This window comes from Strigops habroptila, chromosome W (genome assembly GCF_004027225.2).
Source record: "Strigops habroptila isolate Jane chromosome W, bStrHab1.2.pri, whole genome shotgun sequence".
NCBI lineage: Eukaryota > Metazoa > Chordata > Aves > Psittaciformes > Psittacidae > Strigops > Strigops habroptila.
The window spans coordinates 33,354,709-33,372,124 of NC_044301.2; the positions used below are offsets into that span (position 1 = coordinate 33,354,709).

General features: G+C 40.7%; 1 protein-coding gene across 1 annotated transcript in view; it reads right to left on the reverse strand.

Moving 5' to 3' along the window:
• Positions 1 to 17,416, reverse strand: part of LOC115619005 (protein naked cuticle homolog 1-like) — a 100,771-nt gene that overhangs the window by 23,960 nt on the left and 59,395 nt on the right. The window contains exons 6-7 of the mRNA XM_030511022.1: positions 15,834 to 15,891; positions 22 to 128 (exon numbers count right to left, since the gene is read on the reverse strand). Of these exons, the coding sequence (XP_030366882.1) occupies positions 22 to 128; positions 15,834 to 15,891 (165 nt within the window). The remainder of the gene's footprint in view (positions 1 to 21; positions 129 to 15,833; positions 15,892 to 17,416) is intronic.

A 17,416-nucleotide genomic window follows, 5' to 3' on the forward strand; every position in this document is an offset into this window, starting at 1 on the left:
TTCAAAATATAGAGGACTTACTTCAAATTTCAGCTGCTTCTTGGAACATGTATGTGTGTCACTTTCTTTTTCTACTTTCTTTTCATCTCCACTGCAAACTCCATCTGTCTTCTCTGGAGGCAAAGCCACTGCAAAAAATACATTTAAAAAAAGCACTTATAAGGAAATGTCAAAGCAGTCTTATATTTGCAAATCTGTCTTTATATGTAGGGTGAAATTGATTTCAGCAAACTTGTATGAGAGGATCATCATACTTGATTTGCTTTTCTGTTCACTACACATCTGGGATAATTTCAGCAGACAATCTACCAACAGCTTTTGGTACACAGCCTCTCCTACAAACATCACTAGAGTCACAGGAAGTTCAAATACTGTATTATGAGAATATAAATAATCAGAACTGTTACTGTAAATAAGTTGAATAATTTTCAAAATATTGAAAGTTTGTGACATATTGCAAAAACACATACACTTTGATTTCTACTCCAAGCCATGTTAGGATTCCCTACACCAAACATAAGCTAAGCAGGAAGGTCAGCTGAAGGAGGAGAAAGCTTGCTTCATGGCAGTTTCTTCCCTTGTCCTTTTAACCTGGTGTCATCAGACAAGCAGGGATTGTTTCTTAGGAGGTTTCTGTATAGTGTTTTATCAATGAAGGCACATAATAAATATTACTTACAATACAGAACTTTGAAGTATATCTGAAGAAGGGTCATTTGCTTTATACTCACTTTGTCCATAAATACAATTCCATATTCCTGAAAGTTCAAAGCTAAGGCCACAAAAGACACCCATAAAACAAGAGACAACATTTGTTTGTCTACCTTAGTCCAGCCTTGTGTTTTCCTTCTAAAAGCAACAAGAAATTGAAAGGTAATATGGGCCTTCATAACAAGGATAGTTACAATGACAGTGGTTCTTCATAACTACTAAATATGCTTCTAGAGCTTCAGTGGCTCATTTGTACCAGTGACCAGTTTCTCACATGAACAGTTCTAACTAAGCTGACAGAAACATTTGTATGAGGAGCTTTTGCAATCCCTCACAATCTTGGTCTAGGGAATGCGAAATAAATGAAAAGTGGGCTGGTATGACCCCTAGCTTCATTGGAACGGTGGACAACCTATTGAAAAAAAAACCAAAACACCCCTCATCACACATACTTTTAAATGTATAAAGGTACACAATGGCCAAAAGACTTCTACAGTGGTCTTTTGTCTATTAAGGGATAACATCCCAAATACATTGGCATGGCATGCTCACATGGCTGAGAGCACTGAGGAACAGATCCTGCACAAGGTGACTGTTCCCTTCCCCAGTGCTCTTTGTTGGGTTTTTCTATCAAAACAAAGTGTCTCACAGAGCATTCCCTCCCTTCCACCAGCATGCTCCTGTATTGGGCTGAAAGCTGCTGGCATGTGCAAAGAGCACCAGAGTTCCCCAGTCCATGGGGTGCTTCAGAGAGGAACGGCACAGAGTTACCTTCTGGTTTCAGGCACAGCCCTTCCACTGGCATGTTTAATAACCTTTCTGGATGTACAGTTTGTGTGTTCAAATAGGAAGCTTTCACTTTAATGTATAATTTATGTAACAGAGGAAAAAATGTGCTCTGACAAATTAGTCTTCTCAAAAAACAAGAGTTCAACTATTGGGGAAGGAGGGGATACATCTTGCAGTACACTCTCTCAGAGAGTTTAAATACTGTATGCCAGAAATTATCATCTTTGAGCTTCGCTGACCTTTGATCTGAAGAACTTATTGGCCTTGCTGCTCCAGGGAATTATCCTTTTAAATCAGTTACTTATTTTGGAGCTCAGATGCAATGGAGAAATCTGGTGATCTCGTCCTTGATGTCAAGTTTCATTCAGCAAACAAAAATGAAATCTAAATGAGGAAAGTTTAAAGGGGAATATGGAGGTATTAAAATAATATTTGAGTGATCAAATAATGTGTCTGTGCATATATCCTCATGTGCCTTATCCAAACCCAATGAACATTTAAAAATACATACTGGAGTATGACTGTTTTGTCTGGGAAGGGAAGGGTAAGTGTTTGGTATCTTGTTTCTATACTTAGTTTTGACTATTGACATGCGCTCGATTTCATGAAGGATACAAACACATGATGAACCTACTTATAAACAAAATGAGAATGTCTGCTTGGGACAGTTAAAACTAGCAGCCTGTAAACAGAGATCCACCAGTGAGACGCATGCCAAGGTTCAGATATATTCACAATATGAACTTCCTTTCAGCTCTGCCAATGATATTAAATTAAACCAGACAAGATAGCTATCTCAAAGGAGTGTGGAGAATTAACAGACTTGTGTTTCCAAAGTCTAGGTCATCAGAAATAGGTCCACCTACAATATAACATCTGTGCAAAAATACTTACCTCCCCACTCAGATAACAAGTCCTGACAAAGAGAATGCGCTACATAGACAAATATACAGAGAAACCTTGTTGTGGGAATCCACAACTGGAGGGGAAAAAAAATTATATATACTGCTTCTCATGGGAATAGCCATATGCTTTCAAAAACAGTGTTCCCTAATAGAACGTTTCATGAATTGAAATACTGCATATGTTTTCTTTATGATGTTCTCTTTTCTTGTTCATTATTAATGGTCTTGTATTCACTTCTATAACCTTAAGACACTATAAAAATACGTCTGGACAATATTTGAAATTGGAAAGACAATAAAGGAAAAATACTAGCTTGGAAAAATTGTGAAATACCATTCTTTCATGAAAAACAAACTTACTGGCTTGTGTACTAGCAGATGTTTCTCTCTAAGATTGTTAATTACTACCACCCAATTGCTTGTAATTGAGGTGGGGGAGGAAGAGAAGGGGAGAATGAACACCAGTTTAAAGGTATTAAGACTCATCCCTGAAGAATTAGGTGTTTTTTCAGGGGTGTATTCGTTCCTAAGAAAAGGGGGAAATAATTCCAACTGTTGCTTAGGAATCACTGAAAAATCCCAGAAATGAGGTAAAACTGATTGCTGTGCTGTGTGTATTGAATGAGCACAGAATGCTTCAACAGGCTCATCCTGGGTCAGCGCCAAAAGCATGTATTCAACTTTCTCTGGCTGAAAGATGAAGCTGATGAATTAGGCACACCCCTCAAAACAACAAACATCAAGCTGCCTTCTTTGAAACGCTGCGGGGAAATTAATTGTCCATTTTAAGTCCAGTGGGACAAGTCAAAACCAATTTAGCAAGAACTGTACTAGTAGTGCTTCGTACTAGTCTGGGATGGGTATGTCAACCTGAAAATATGGAGAGAAGTCATGATCTTCTATTTCATGGTTTCCTGTTGATGGTCACAACACAAATTAAAGGTTCAACTGCACACCCCAGAGTGAAAAGAAAAAAAGATTCGTGATGTGACAAGAGCTATTGCCAGGACTCGGCCGGGGGGGGACAGTTAAGTGCAGAACAGGGGGGTGGTAACTCAGACTGTCGGATAGCTTGCAAAAAAACCCCAACAAAAATAGACAACCAAAATGTGTTCTAATCATTCAGGCATTAGATAATGATTCTGACAAGTCACCACTAGGACATTGGGGAATTGCTAGACTGAAATCCACTCAAATGTTGGAACATAATTATATCTCCTGAATAAAAAATAGCCAAATTCTATGCAACACCACCTCCCTTAAAGCTTCAATTCCTTTTGCCAATCCCAATAATTTGACATATTTAAGTAGAAGTATTTCCAAGTCTTGATACAGAATCACAGGTTTCTGTCTAGGTGTCCTGGGTTCAGCTATAGCTGGTGTCTTTTTTTGGTTGTTGGGGTGGGCAGAAAAATTTTTTACTATATCATCTCCTTACCAAAAAAAAGTTTGCACTAAAGATACAGGTACAAAGGGCAATATGGTATCTCTTTGCTAGCTAGGGTGTAACACATACATGCTTAAACACTAAACCTAGATTTCTCACACTCTCTCTGGAGTGAGTTTGCTGAAGGGAGGGAGTTTGCTGAATTTTGAGAGATTATGATTCACTTTTCCAATTAGTTCCCCAACTGGCTGTATTTCATCAACAGCAACTGCCAGATTAAATTACTTACTTCACCCAATACACTTTGATGTTCAGTTCTTAAGCTTCAAAATACCTTTTGGATGAAGATCAGACAACACTAAACAGAATTACTAATTAATTAAGCAAAGTTAAATTTTAAACAGTTTGTTGCGTTAGCCAAAAGCCTGAACAGAACAGTCTTTTTTTTTTTTTCCCCTTCCTCATCGGAGATCAAAAAAGATGATTTCTCCCTCCCCTGTCTTAAAAAAAAAAAAAAAAGGGGAGGGTGGGAGGGAGGGGGACAGGGGGAGGATCTCCATAAGCTTTGCTTGGAATACTTCAGGATAATACCTGTAGCAGCAAGATTTGTGTTTGATCAGCGAGCATATCAAAATCACATTAACAGAATGCAATCTGCTGTAACTATCTGTATCATTTAACATAGAATCATAGAATCATAGAATGGTTAGGGTTGGAAAGGACCTTAAGATCATCTAGTTCCAACCCCCCTGCCATGGGCAGGAACACCTCGCACTAAACCACGTCACCCAAGATTCCATCCAACCTGGCCTTGAACACCGCCAGGGATGGAGCATTCACGACTTCTTTAGGCAACCCATTACAGTGCCTCACCACCCTCACTGTAAAGAACTTCTTCCTTATATCTAACCTAAACTTCCCCTGTTTAAGTTTCAAGCCATTACCCCTTGTCCTACCACTCCAGTCCCTGATGAAGAGTCCCTCTCCAGCATCCTTGTAGGCCCCCTTCAGATATTGGAAGGCTGCTATGAAGTCTCCACGCAGCCTTCTCTTGGGTAAGTACTTCTTAAGTGAAAACTGTCACTGTTGTATGGACCACTTATCAATTTCTAACAGCATTATGTGTCCTTGGAGCTCTGAACAGGCCTGCAAAGTGTTGAATTCTGTTGCTGAACAGTGACACATGGGGACACCAACTGATCATTTGTGGCTTAAAGCAAAAGAAGAAAGACCTCTCTACTCTGAAGATGGCCATACACTGATTTTGTTTAGTAACTGGTAACAATTTTTCTTTTTAAAAAACCCTTCTCAGTGTAAGTTGAAGATATGCATGTTCACATCGGATTTTCTATCTTAAATTTTCTTTTTCTCTTTGGATTTTTTTCCCTGAGATTCACAAGGGACAATACAGAAGAAAAAAACCCAGCCTCTACATAACCCTTTATTCAAATGAAGGCTGAGTAGGTAATGTTATTAATAATGTAGGCTTTGATATCAACTCTCTCCCATCTAACTTAAATGTTCAATGGGAAAATCATGTTTCCACTGCCTTTGGTGGAAAACCCTGCAATATCCTCCTAGACGGTGTCACTATGGCTTTTCATTCCAATGTAGTGTCTTGAAATCGGGGTGGCAATGACTGCTTGCTCGTGGGGCCTGGGCAGCACCCATTTGCCAAGAATAGCATTCCCCACCTGGATGGAGGATGGCTCCATGCTCTGTAAAGGCTCATCAAAATAACAAGACAAGGGTGTGCAGCACCACACTTTATGCCTCCAAATCTGTAGAGGGACTGTAATTCCCTCCTAAATAAATCTGCACAGAGAGCTCAGGGCTGCCTTGGCTGCCCTAGGCCACTCCCCCGCTGGCTGAGCCCTGTGCACAGCCCTGCTGCCAGGCACAGCAAAGCTCTCTGCTCCTACAGAGCCCTGTGAAAATTCCTCAGGTAGCACCTCTTTTACTTCTGGATATTTTGTTTTACAACTACTATTCCTCTCCTCTCTTTTTTTTACCTTTACAGTGTTAAATCCTTTTTGGTACAAAGTTGGGACATATTTCACTGGTAAAAGAGCCTGGATTGCTGGATCAGATTTATAAAGCAAGAAAAACCTGATTACTGGCATTTTTATTTTTTTAGTAGGCTGGGGGTTGGGACTTTCCATCTAACAAGAGCAGCTGGACTCCATGCTCTTTCAAGAGCAGAAATATTGCTTCAGGTTCATTTCCACAACCCCATAGTGCTGCATTTTTTATTTGCTTTTACTCACAAACTAGTTGTGGTTACAAAAAAACCCCAAACCTCTTCCAAACAAATGACATTTTATCTTTTTCTCCACAGGAGAATAAGGTTGACTGCTACTTGTGCTTTGAGGTTTGGATATGATTGAGATGAAACATCTGTTAAGAGAAAAGGTGTGGAGGGACTTTTTTCTGCTAAAAATATCATGCTTTTTTTTTTTCCACCAAACTTGAAACGTGATGAAATTCAACTTTTAAAATACAACCCTGGAGCTACTTGAAACTATAAAAGTCTCCTCAGTATCTGAGGCAAGTCAGAATTTCCACTTTTCATGCTGGGCTTTTATGAAGAGTAGACATTAGAAAAAGCTGTAATCTGTCTAGGTAACAAAAGGCACTTGTTCTGCCTGGTGAGGTAAAACTTTGGGTTTCTGTAGCTACTGCAGCAGAAGTGGAGTTGAAGCACACAAAAGCACCCTGACTGATACACACTTTGAATTTGGAACAGCAACTGGCAAAAGCAATATGCTTTTCACTGGAATTGCCACTCTAAGTCTGCATGTTCACACTTGTGTATTTGTAAGGTTCAGCAGGATGACAGGTTGTTGTGTCTAAACTATCCAGCCCAAAAGTTCAGGCATCTCTCTAGCTTTGCATCTATCTAGCTGTCTGTATAAAACCATGACCCCTAAATTTGATCCCAGAAACACAAGAACTATTTAATCCTGTCATAAATTGTATCCTCACATGAGACACTCTGGGATATGAAATCCCGATGGGCAGGAGAGAAGGGCCTTACAGTAGCATGCACATGGGATCTCAGCAAAAGCCTATTGCAGAAAGCTACTGAAAACCCAGCAAAGGGAGCACTATGAACTTCAGTTGCCTGGCTGCATCAAGGTCAAGTCAAACACAAGAGAACTGGCAACTTTAGGAATATTTGGGAGTTGCAGAAGGACATTTTGCCTATTAAATGCAATATTCAAGGTTTCCAAAAATGAATGTAATGTTTCATGTAAAGGCAAGGGATTTGAAACAAGTATATTGTCTTCTGAAATAGTAAGGGCCAACACTTCTTTCAGTTACAAGAGCACAAAACTGGAATGATTCCATGAACACCAGCATGAGAGTATTATCTAGGCCCAAAGCGGGGGGGGGGGGGGGGGGGGGGAGGGTCACAAGAGAGTCAGAGAGGAGAATGGCATTTTGACTCACTTTTCAAAAACATGTTTAATAAAACCTCCATGAACTGTGGTCAAAGCTACAAGAAAAGTAACTGGTAATAATTGTTGCTGGGAAATTAAAAGTAGAAAAGGACCTTTGTTCTTCAAGTAGAATAAATGAAACCACTGGTATTCATCATGTTTCCAGAGAGATTGTTTTCAAACTCCTGACTTGTTCCCATATTTCATTCTTTGTTCTTGGTGGATGTCCTGGGGCAAAGTTCAAGAACATTTTTATACTGCTGCATATGTACAGTAATGCAGCTTTATCTCTGTACCATACACACTAGATCAGCTGTCTCTCATGGATATGCCTGAGTCCATCAGTTTTCCGAGGTCTATCTGATGTTAGACCCTGCCTCCCACATTAGTCACCACTGCAGAAGCAGGAGAGCAGGACACACAGGCAGACGTGGCAAGCTGTGACCCAGACACCCTGGGTGGTGTTTGGGGTTTGATGGGCTTACCCACACAGTGGACAGCTAGTGCAGAGCTGGGCACCATCCTGCATTCCTGCGCGCTCAGTGCAAGTGTCACCAAGCCTAAGTTAGATGAACAGCTCACCCAGATATGCCTACACAGGCTACAGTTCCTTCCTCCTCTGAATCATAACCTTGACAGCCCAAGGGAAACACTAATGACCAAGACTGATTGGGTGAGTCCAGATTACTGAGGCTCAGACCTTTCAACCCACATGCACAGAGCATAAGCCTCATATCACTGGCACCCATTTCTCACCCCATCTCAGTCCTGATACATGATAGCTTCCCTCGAGCTTCACTCACTGACATGAGCAACCAGTTGGGTGCCCACAGTCTGCTGTCTAAACTCTGCTGTGATGCTTTGCTCAATTTCGGGATGTGGAAGGCAAATGCAACAGCCTTCCTGCCTTTGATGAGATCTCCCTAATCTACTTCCTTTTGTCCTTTGATTTTCCTGCTTCTGACATGTAGCAGCGGCTCTGCATGAGGAGGAAAGCTCACCCTCTGAGGTGACATAACAGCCTACTTTTCACTGCCTTTCTGTGCTCCGCTTGCCAACATGGGTGGGAGCTGTTAGACACTGTAAAGGTCCATTTAGAAACACCTGGAGACCACTAACTCATTATGCACAGGCCATGGGCATCTATCAGATGGTCTGTCATCACTACTGACCTGGCTGCACTTGAAACAGCAGCTCTAGAAGTAAAAGCTTCTCATCCAAACACCAACCCCCTTCAACTGGAACAGCTAACGTTAAGAAACACTGGTACAATTTTATTTTTCTTAAGTAAGTGCCTTATGCCATAAAATTTTCCTCCCACTCATGGCAAACAGACTACCTGCTGCTTATAATTTCCTGGATCTGTGCACGACCACAGGAAAACTACTAATCCTACAAGTCTTGTGTTCTTTGGTGACTTTTATTCTAACTGCCAAACTAAGCAGTTTTCTCCCGGCACTCTCCATTGCTCCTTCCCCACAGCCTGGCACGTTCTTTGGTACTCCTTCTAGCTCTCAGTAACCAGCTTATCAGGATCCAGCCTCAACAGGGACTAGCTGTTTGGCAGATAATGGTGGCTGTGCCAGTGGGTCACCCCGAAGCTGGAGATCTTTTCAGAGTTGTTTCATGTCATACTGAGTAGTAGGAAAGGGTACAGCAGAAACCTCTTGGCAGACGAAAAAAATACAGCCAGTGAGCAAGTGATCACCAGTCTGAGGTGATCACATAGCATATACTCATGCATAGCAAACCTATGGTATGTGCATAGGATTAGCAACAAGTCATTAAAATGCAGAGTTCCCATATAACATCCCACAAAGCTGACCACAAGAGCACTTTTAAGGTAGAAATTTTAGCACTCTGTTTGCAGTGTCAGTGATGAATAGATATTTGGTTTAACATGACAGACATGGGACCTTCATTTTCTGCAAAGCACCAAGCCCACATCAGTAGTACTAGGCAGGTTATAACAACAGTACTGAGATAAAGCAGCTTTGCCTGTGTGCAAGATGCAATCTAGGTCTTTTCTATAAATACACTGGAATTTCATGTACATAATATATAGAAAATTATTTAAGTCTTAGAAAAGAAATGAAATAGCCCTCATAAGGCATTAGCTAGTGTCCTGGGTTCAGCTATAGCAGTCATTTTTCTCCTCCTTAGTAGCTGGTGCAGTGCTGTGTTTTTGACTTTCAGCCTGGGAACAATGCTGATAACACCAATGGTTTTAGTTGTTGCTAAGTAATGTTTACTCCTATCAAGGACTTTCTCAGTCTCCTGCTCTGCCAGTGAGGAGGGGCACAGGAAGCCAGGAGGAAGCAGAGACAGGATACCTGACCCAAACTAGCCAAAGGGGTATTCCATACCACAGCACATCATGCCCAGTATATAAACTGGGGGGAGTTACCTGGAAGGCCCTGATCGCTGCTCGGGTCAGGCTGGGTATTGGTCAGCGGGTGGTGAGCAATCGTATTGTGCATCACTTGTGTTTATTGTTTGGTTTTTTTCCTTTTCCCCTTTTAGTTTTATATTCCCTCCCCTTGTCATTTCCCTTATCATTATTAATATTGGTGGTAGTAGTAGTGGTTTTGTATTGTACCTTAGTTACTGGACTGTTCTTATCTCAACCCATGGGGTTTACATTCTTTTGATTCTCCTCCCCATCCTGCTCAGGAGTGGGGGGGAAGAAGGGGGGGGAGTGAGCGAGCAGCTGCATGGTTCTGAGTTACCAGCTGGGCTTAAACCATGACAACTAGAAAGGAGCATGCAGTTTGAAATAACTGCCTTTTATTACCCATTCATAGCTCAGCACAATACATGAATATATTACAGCTAAGAGATTATCAAAGTATGGTAAATATGGTCTCACAGGCAAATAGGTTAGCTAACACTAGTTAAAATGCTTATTCAAGTTTTCCTTTGCTGACAAGTTTATAAACAATTTGGGCCCAAATACCATACCTTGGTAACATCCTGAAAAACATATAATAATATTAAGAATATAATTAATTATTTTTCTGCTTTGCTGAATACAGAATGCCTTGCAGGTTTAGAAGCTCCATGATGTTTTGTAAATGTGTGAAAAGTGCTACAATTAGTTCTTTTACAGATATGATAGATTTTTTTCAGCAACAATATGTGCTTTGAACTATGCTGGAGGGCTCCCTAATATATACGGGCAAGAAGATGACATGAATACTTTTGTCCTTTCTGATACCATGCAAAGGAACATCTTACATCTAGAGATTTGGATAAATCTGGATTGGGAAACATTTAAAAAAAAAAAAAGTTTGTTGATGCAGGTCAAGCTCTGTCACTACTTTCAGCAGGACTTTGGATATCATGTTCAGATAAGAAGGTTTGGATCTTCTCCAGTCTTCTGTTGAGAGAATAATAATCGAGACATCACCCTCGGCTGACAAATGAAACAGGGAACAGATTGCTATCAGCATAAGAGGCAGATCCTCTGACAGGTATGGGACTAAATTGATCTCACAGAGATGCAAGATTTCTGGTTAGTACAAACACTTAAGTCATACTTTTCAGGAGAACAGTGACATGAGAAATCACATTATCACATAACTAATTGGGGTGATAGGTTAGGTGTCTCCTAAGCTTAAAGACTTCACCTTGAACTCCAGAAGTAGACTGATAGCTACATACCACTGGGCTCTAAAGAGCTTGTATTGAGACAAGTAGGAAATTGCCTCTTTTCCACAATCAGTCTGTGTCCGAGGGAGATTTTCCTGCTTCTGGTTCAGATGTCACAAGCAGGGAGAAAACAACCTGCTCTGAAAAGCTAAATGTTCAAGTGATAAGATGGAGGAACGTTAGTTCACTTCATAAAGACATGGAGTGGTCGAGATAAGAAAGCTCTCCTGGTCTACAGGCTATAGCTGTGAAAATTTCCCAAAAGTTATGGGGAAAGGAGATGAAGAAAGTCCTGGAAAACAAAAGCAGGCCTCTTGAATGATTCATTGAAAAGCTTCTTATGCCCTGAAGAGTAGAGAGAGAACTTGGATGTCATTATTGAACACACTGATAGCAAGTATCTTTCTGAGCCACCTGCGTGTCTCCATGATGGAAGAGTGACTTGCCATTTGATGCTACATTTAATTCCTGCCTGCCATTTTAGCTTCCCCCCTGAAATGAAATGAAAAATATCTCTCAATGTGTGCGCTAGTTTTTGTGATTTCTTCCAGAACCACCTCCAGCCACTCAGTTCTGGCAACCTACTATTCTACCTAGGGACAAAGAAGAGAAATTGCAAGACCTTTTATCCTAGACATGAAGAGTGATGAAGCATGTGCTTCCTGTGCAGAAGCTGCTGGACAAGAAAGTTCAAGCACGAGAAGTTTGTATACAGCCACAGCAGATTGCACAAGAACTCTAAGTTTGGCAAATGGAAGTGGGAAAACACTGCTAAACTTGGAATGAAAGTTGCAAATGAATGCACCACAAAACCTATATCCAGCATGCCCAGTTGATGAGTTATTAATGAAAGAGAAAGAAGGGAATCAGAGTAAGAGTAATATATAAGAAGAGATTGTGGTTTTCATTGGTGTCTCTTATCTAAGGAAATCACTGACTACATGAGGGAAAATTAAAAAATTTCAATTTAGTGAGTTGCCCAGCAGCAAAATCAAAAAGTCAGGTGCTGGATATAATAGACAATACTGGTCAAACTATTTCTTTCTGCACAGCACTCAGTAAACAGAGTTGCCACTATTGAGTTCTAACCTCTTGTCATGCAGCAACATTGAGTCAACAATCCGCTCTCATGGCTTAATGCTTTTGATGTTTACTTTGTTCTTTCTATAGTTCAAAATAAAGCACTAATGCACCAGTCCTCTTACCAAATACAATATTAATCCCAGAATCCCAAGCCTTTTGCTGTTGGCCAGTTAAGTCTGTTAAGACAAAAGGATTTGATCAAGCTTTACACAACAACACAGAAGTTAAATCCAGCAAAGAGTTCTTTTTATCTGTACTGATCAGACAGCTAAGAGAGGGAAAAAAGAGAGAGAGGAAAAAAAAGGTAATGAACTTGGCTATGTAAAACAAAATAAGGAATTCCATTATTTCTCTTATTGCCACTTTGTCTTTTCAGTGAGAGTCTTCCAAAGAGCTCAGATTTATTCTCCAATAAATTCTGAGTGTAGAGGCTGTAACTTTCCCCAACTGTGGCACCTGCTGTGCTTTTTTATTTTTTTTAATTTTTTTCTATCCCTACTGTGTATTTATGAAGACAGAATATAGTTCAGTGATTAGACACTTGACTAGTACTTGGTAAGAGCTGGGTTCGTCTTTGTTTTGCCATTCATATCCTTTGTGAGCTTAGCCCAACCAACCATGTTTCAGTGTGTTACAGCTCCCTGTCTCTGAAACTAGTTTTCAGTGATGTTGATGTTACCTTATGACACACGAATGTATAATCATGCAAAATACATATGTTGCACCAATACATACGCAAAGGTTGTGAGGTAGCAAAATGAAGGCAGAACAAATATTTTAGATGATAGAAAGATTAATATACTTCCTGGATATTAATTACTATTTCACACAAAACATTTCCATGCAGAAAACAGCTACGACAGTGATCACACAAAGAGTTGTGGTCAACGGCTCAAAGTCCAGTTGGAAACCAGTAATGAGTGGTATCGCTCAAGGATCGGTGTTGGGACTGGTCTTGTTCAACATCTTTGTTGGCGACATGGACAGCGGGGTTGAGTGTGCCCTCAGCAAGTTTGCTGATGACACCAAGCTGTGTGGTTTGGTTGATAGGCTGGAGGGAAGGGATGCCATCCAGAGGGACCTTGACACACCTGTGAGGTGGGCCAATGCCAACCTCATGAAGTTCAACCAAGCCAAGTGCAAGGTCCTACACCTGGGTCAGGGCAATCCCAGGCACAGTTACAGGTTGGGTGGAGAAGAGATTCAGAGCAGCCCTGTGGAGAAGGACTTGGGGGTGCTGGTTGATGAGAAACTTAACATGAGCCGGCTTCAGTGTGCACTTGCAGCCCAGAAAGCCAACCGTATCCTGGGCTGCATCAAAAGAAGCATGACCAGCAGGTCAAAGGAGGTGATCCTGCCCCTCTACTCTGCCCTCGTGAGACCCCACTTGGAGCACTGTGTACAGTTCTGGTGTCCTCAACATAAAAAGGACATGGAGCTGTTGGAGCAAGTCCAGAGGAGGGCCACGAGGATGATAAGGGGCGTTGGAGCACCTCCCATGTGAAGACAGGCTGAGGAAGTTGGGGCTGTTCAGCCTGGAGAAGAGAAGGCTGCATGGAGACCTCATAGCAGCCTTCCAGTGTCTGAAGGGGGCCTATAAGGATGCTGGGGAGGGACTCTTCCTTAGGGACTGTAGTGATAGGACAAGGGGTAATGGCTGGAAACTTAAACAGGGGAAGTTTAGGTTAGATATAAGGAAGAAGTTCTTTACAGTGAGGGTGGTGAGGCACTGTAATGGGTTGCCCAAAGAAGTGGTAATTCCTCCATCCCTGGCGGTGTTCAAGGCCTGGTTGGACAGAGCCTTGGGCGACATGTTTTAGTGCAAGGTGTCCCTGCCCATGGCAGGGGGGTTGGAACTAGATGATCTTAAGGTCCTTTCCAACCCTAAGTATTCTATGATTCTATCATCACGTACCTAAGCCACACAGAATTCAAGCTGTGCCCTAAGAAAGGTCTCAAATTATGTTTCAGCCTCACTTTATGCTAATATCACAATTTTATGCTAGCACTATCACGATCATCCAATTATATTATGCCTGTAAAAAGTACAAAGTTATACAAAAAGGGTGAAAGCATCCTGCATTAACACAATGCTTCTAGTATCATCTGTTAATTAGGAGATTTTTTTATATCCCACTCAAGACGGAAGTGGCTAACACTGTCCCCAGCATGGAAAGCACAGCCTGGAGATCTGAGAGCAGAAGGGATGAGGACCAAGCCTTGGCAGTCTGCATGTGTTTGCCTGAGCACTGGGTGGAACAGTTACCTGCCTCCTAGCTGGAAAGATGCCACAGAACAGCTCTTCCCTGGTGGCAGCACACAAAGGAAGGACCACCTGTCCTAAGTCTTGTCTGCACTACTCAGCTACTTAACAAGAAATGAGAAGCATCAGAAGTAATAATGTAAAACTGCTAAAAGACTGAAATTACGATAGCCTAAAAGGTTTTACACTCTAAAAAAACCAATCCTGTTGCTGACTAGTTTGGAAATAATATATATCAGATACTATGCTTGCTATGCAAGACAATTCTACACAACAAATTAAGAAATAATTAGAGACAAGGAAAGGTAGAATGAGACACGGGAAAATGAAATTATTCACCTCACTGACATTTAATATCCTGCGTTAAGTAGATTCTCCTATAATTCTGAAAATTAAAACCCCACCTTTTATTAGAGTTATGTCCTACTATGAGCAGAAAGGGAAACTGTGGTGAAGTTAAATACAGAAACACTTCTGACAAACACTGACTCGATCATGGCAAGTATATCTTGCTTTTGTGTTTAATAGTAGCCTACAAGCACCAGCTGAAATCAAGCTCCTATGTTACAGGCGCATACAAAGGATCATTCTTTGTAAACTATAGACATGATAGAAATATGGGATCCAAGAAACACAACATATTAACACATTTCACAGGTAAGGAACTGGCAGACATTCTTAACATAGACAATCTTTCAAGTTCTGTTTATACAGAAGTCTCTACCACCAGAAACAAATTATTGGATTATAAAAGGACATAAATTTCCTAGTTAAGCTTGGCACAGTTCATTGCTCCAAATAAGTTGGGCATATTGTTTCCACTAGCATATACATCTATATATATCTAGCACACTGCCCCATGCAACCATATGTTACACTGCAGAGTTTCTGAAGTCTCATTTCCTTGGGTTTTTTTTAAAGAATGAGCAATAATGTCCTCAAATTAATCTTTTCCATTCACCAACCCCCACTTGCCCAACTGGTGTTCAAGGTACCCCAGATGTGTTCTCTGTCAATACTCAAGGTCCCCAAAAGCCCTTCCCACCACGACGATTCCATCTCCACTTCAAGGAGAGGCCTGATCACAGAGGAAGAGATGAGATGAGCCTTGGAAAGAAGTTCTTTGAGGCAATAATGATTCCATTCATATTCAAGAGACATGTATAGAGTAAGAGTGTCTGGTCTTTATTAGAAATTAATGCAGGAGTTCCTGAGTCTGGTTTGTGTAACCCAGAAGGGTGTGCAGTGTATCATTAAACCCAATGCTAACATTTTCAGTGATTGCATTTATCACCTCTGCTGGGGACAATGATATTTACTACTGCTACCACTGCCAAAAGAAGTACCTGGAAAATATTGTGAGACCTTGAATTAAAATACTTGGTCCCTATGATACAACTGAGTGACTTTTTTTGATACTAGGAGGACAGTGGTAGGAGATACAGAAACAATACCCTATTCCCACCTTAACAGTTTTGCCAGGCAAAAGACACATCAGTATATCAAGAACCACACACTCATATATGCATTCTCACACTGACTTGTTCACTAACTACTCCAATATCCCTTAATATTAACCAATAAATTTTTTCTTTACATACCTTCTAGATGAAAGTGTTCATCACCAATAGTGTCTCTGTAGCCTTCCCCAGATAAATCCTGTAAAAAAAACAAAAAAAACCAAAAAAAACCCAACAACAAAAAAAACCCACCCCAAAACAAAACCACAAATGTACTATATACAAAGTGTTGAGGTGTTAAGAATGTGCATTTCTTATTTCCAGGATTAATTTAAAACACTAATGAGAGCAGAGAAGTTTTTTTTCCAGGAAGTAAGTCAATCACTTTATTAGTGGTAGTCAATGAATTTGGTGCTATTTTACAATGCTCTGGACATACTTTAGGACAAAAATTCAATGGAGATGAATAGATTGCACAGGGGAAAGGAAAAAGAAGTGGTCATATTCAAATTCCTTTACAAAGTAGATTAATATTTAGCATTTCAACATTCTGTCAATCAAGCAAGATAAAAAAACTCCAAATGGAAACAATAAAGGAGAAATAAGCCCTTCACTACCCACAGAGGAATGTTATCACTTGGTTCCAGCAACAAACAGGAAACTTTCATATGTCAGAGGTCACCCAAGAAAAGCAGATACCAGACTCTGAAAAGCTGCCTGATCCCTCAGTCCCGAAATTAATGAAATTTTGTCAGCCACAGTACATCTAGAACAATACAGAAGCAGATGCCATATATATGCAGATGATCTTATTTCAGACCCAAAAACATTTCTCTAATGGTGCTCAAGTAGGGCATCAATGGGATTTGGAACTAATCCCACTTACAAAGACCCTGAAGAGCATTCTTACTCTCTTATTAGCAGACCCTTCCAGCTCCAGTCCCCACCATAGCTAAACCATAAGCAATGACAGCTATCCTCAAGTTTTGCCTTCTCCCATTCATTCCAAAGACTGGCATCACCATATCGTCAGTGCGCTTACATTATAGTCTGGTTCCCTAGGTTCTACACAAACACTCTCTGCCACTGATAAATAGTTATGGTGATAAAGAAGGATATGGTCCTAAAAAGCTGAGCTGGTGTGCTGCACTCCTGGCCACTTTTTCACCTTCAGAAACATACCAGGAACACAGAGACAGCATTCTCAGCATCAACCTGTGAACTGGAAGTTGACAGTTCAGAGCTTTTTGCACAAGATAATAAGGGAATAACCTGTGAAAATTAATGTTTGGTTGTATTCATTAACTTTATTGTTAAGCAATTTTATCTGATAAAAGCAGTTCACCTCTTTTTCTCAAAAAAGCTGACAGAGGTTCTTTTCTGCCTTCCACATGCCCAAATGTTATGCTTTGAGATTAGTTATCAGAATGTAACTAAGCCACAAAAGCATATCTTAGGAATTATTCAGTATCAGTTTCTGCAACAGCATTTTAAAAATCAGATTTCACAAACACTACTGGATAGCTAGCCCAGAGACCCTGCAAATACCCTTCTGTTCATGAGCAGATAGATACCCCGAAATAAAGTTAGAACTCAGGGGCCAAATGGTTCCAAGAAATGCTGGCAACCTGGCCTGGAATGCTAGGATTCTGCACAGCACAATGCTGCTATAAAAGCTGTCATTCTGGATTTAGGTTTCCAAGAAGCAAATTACAAAAACCGTT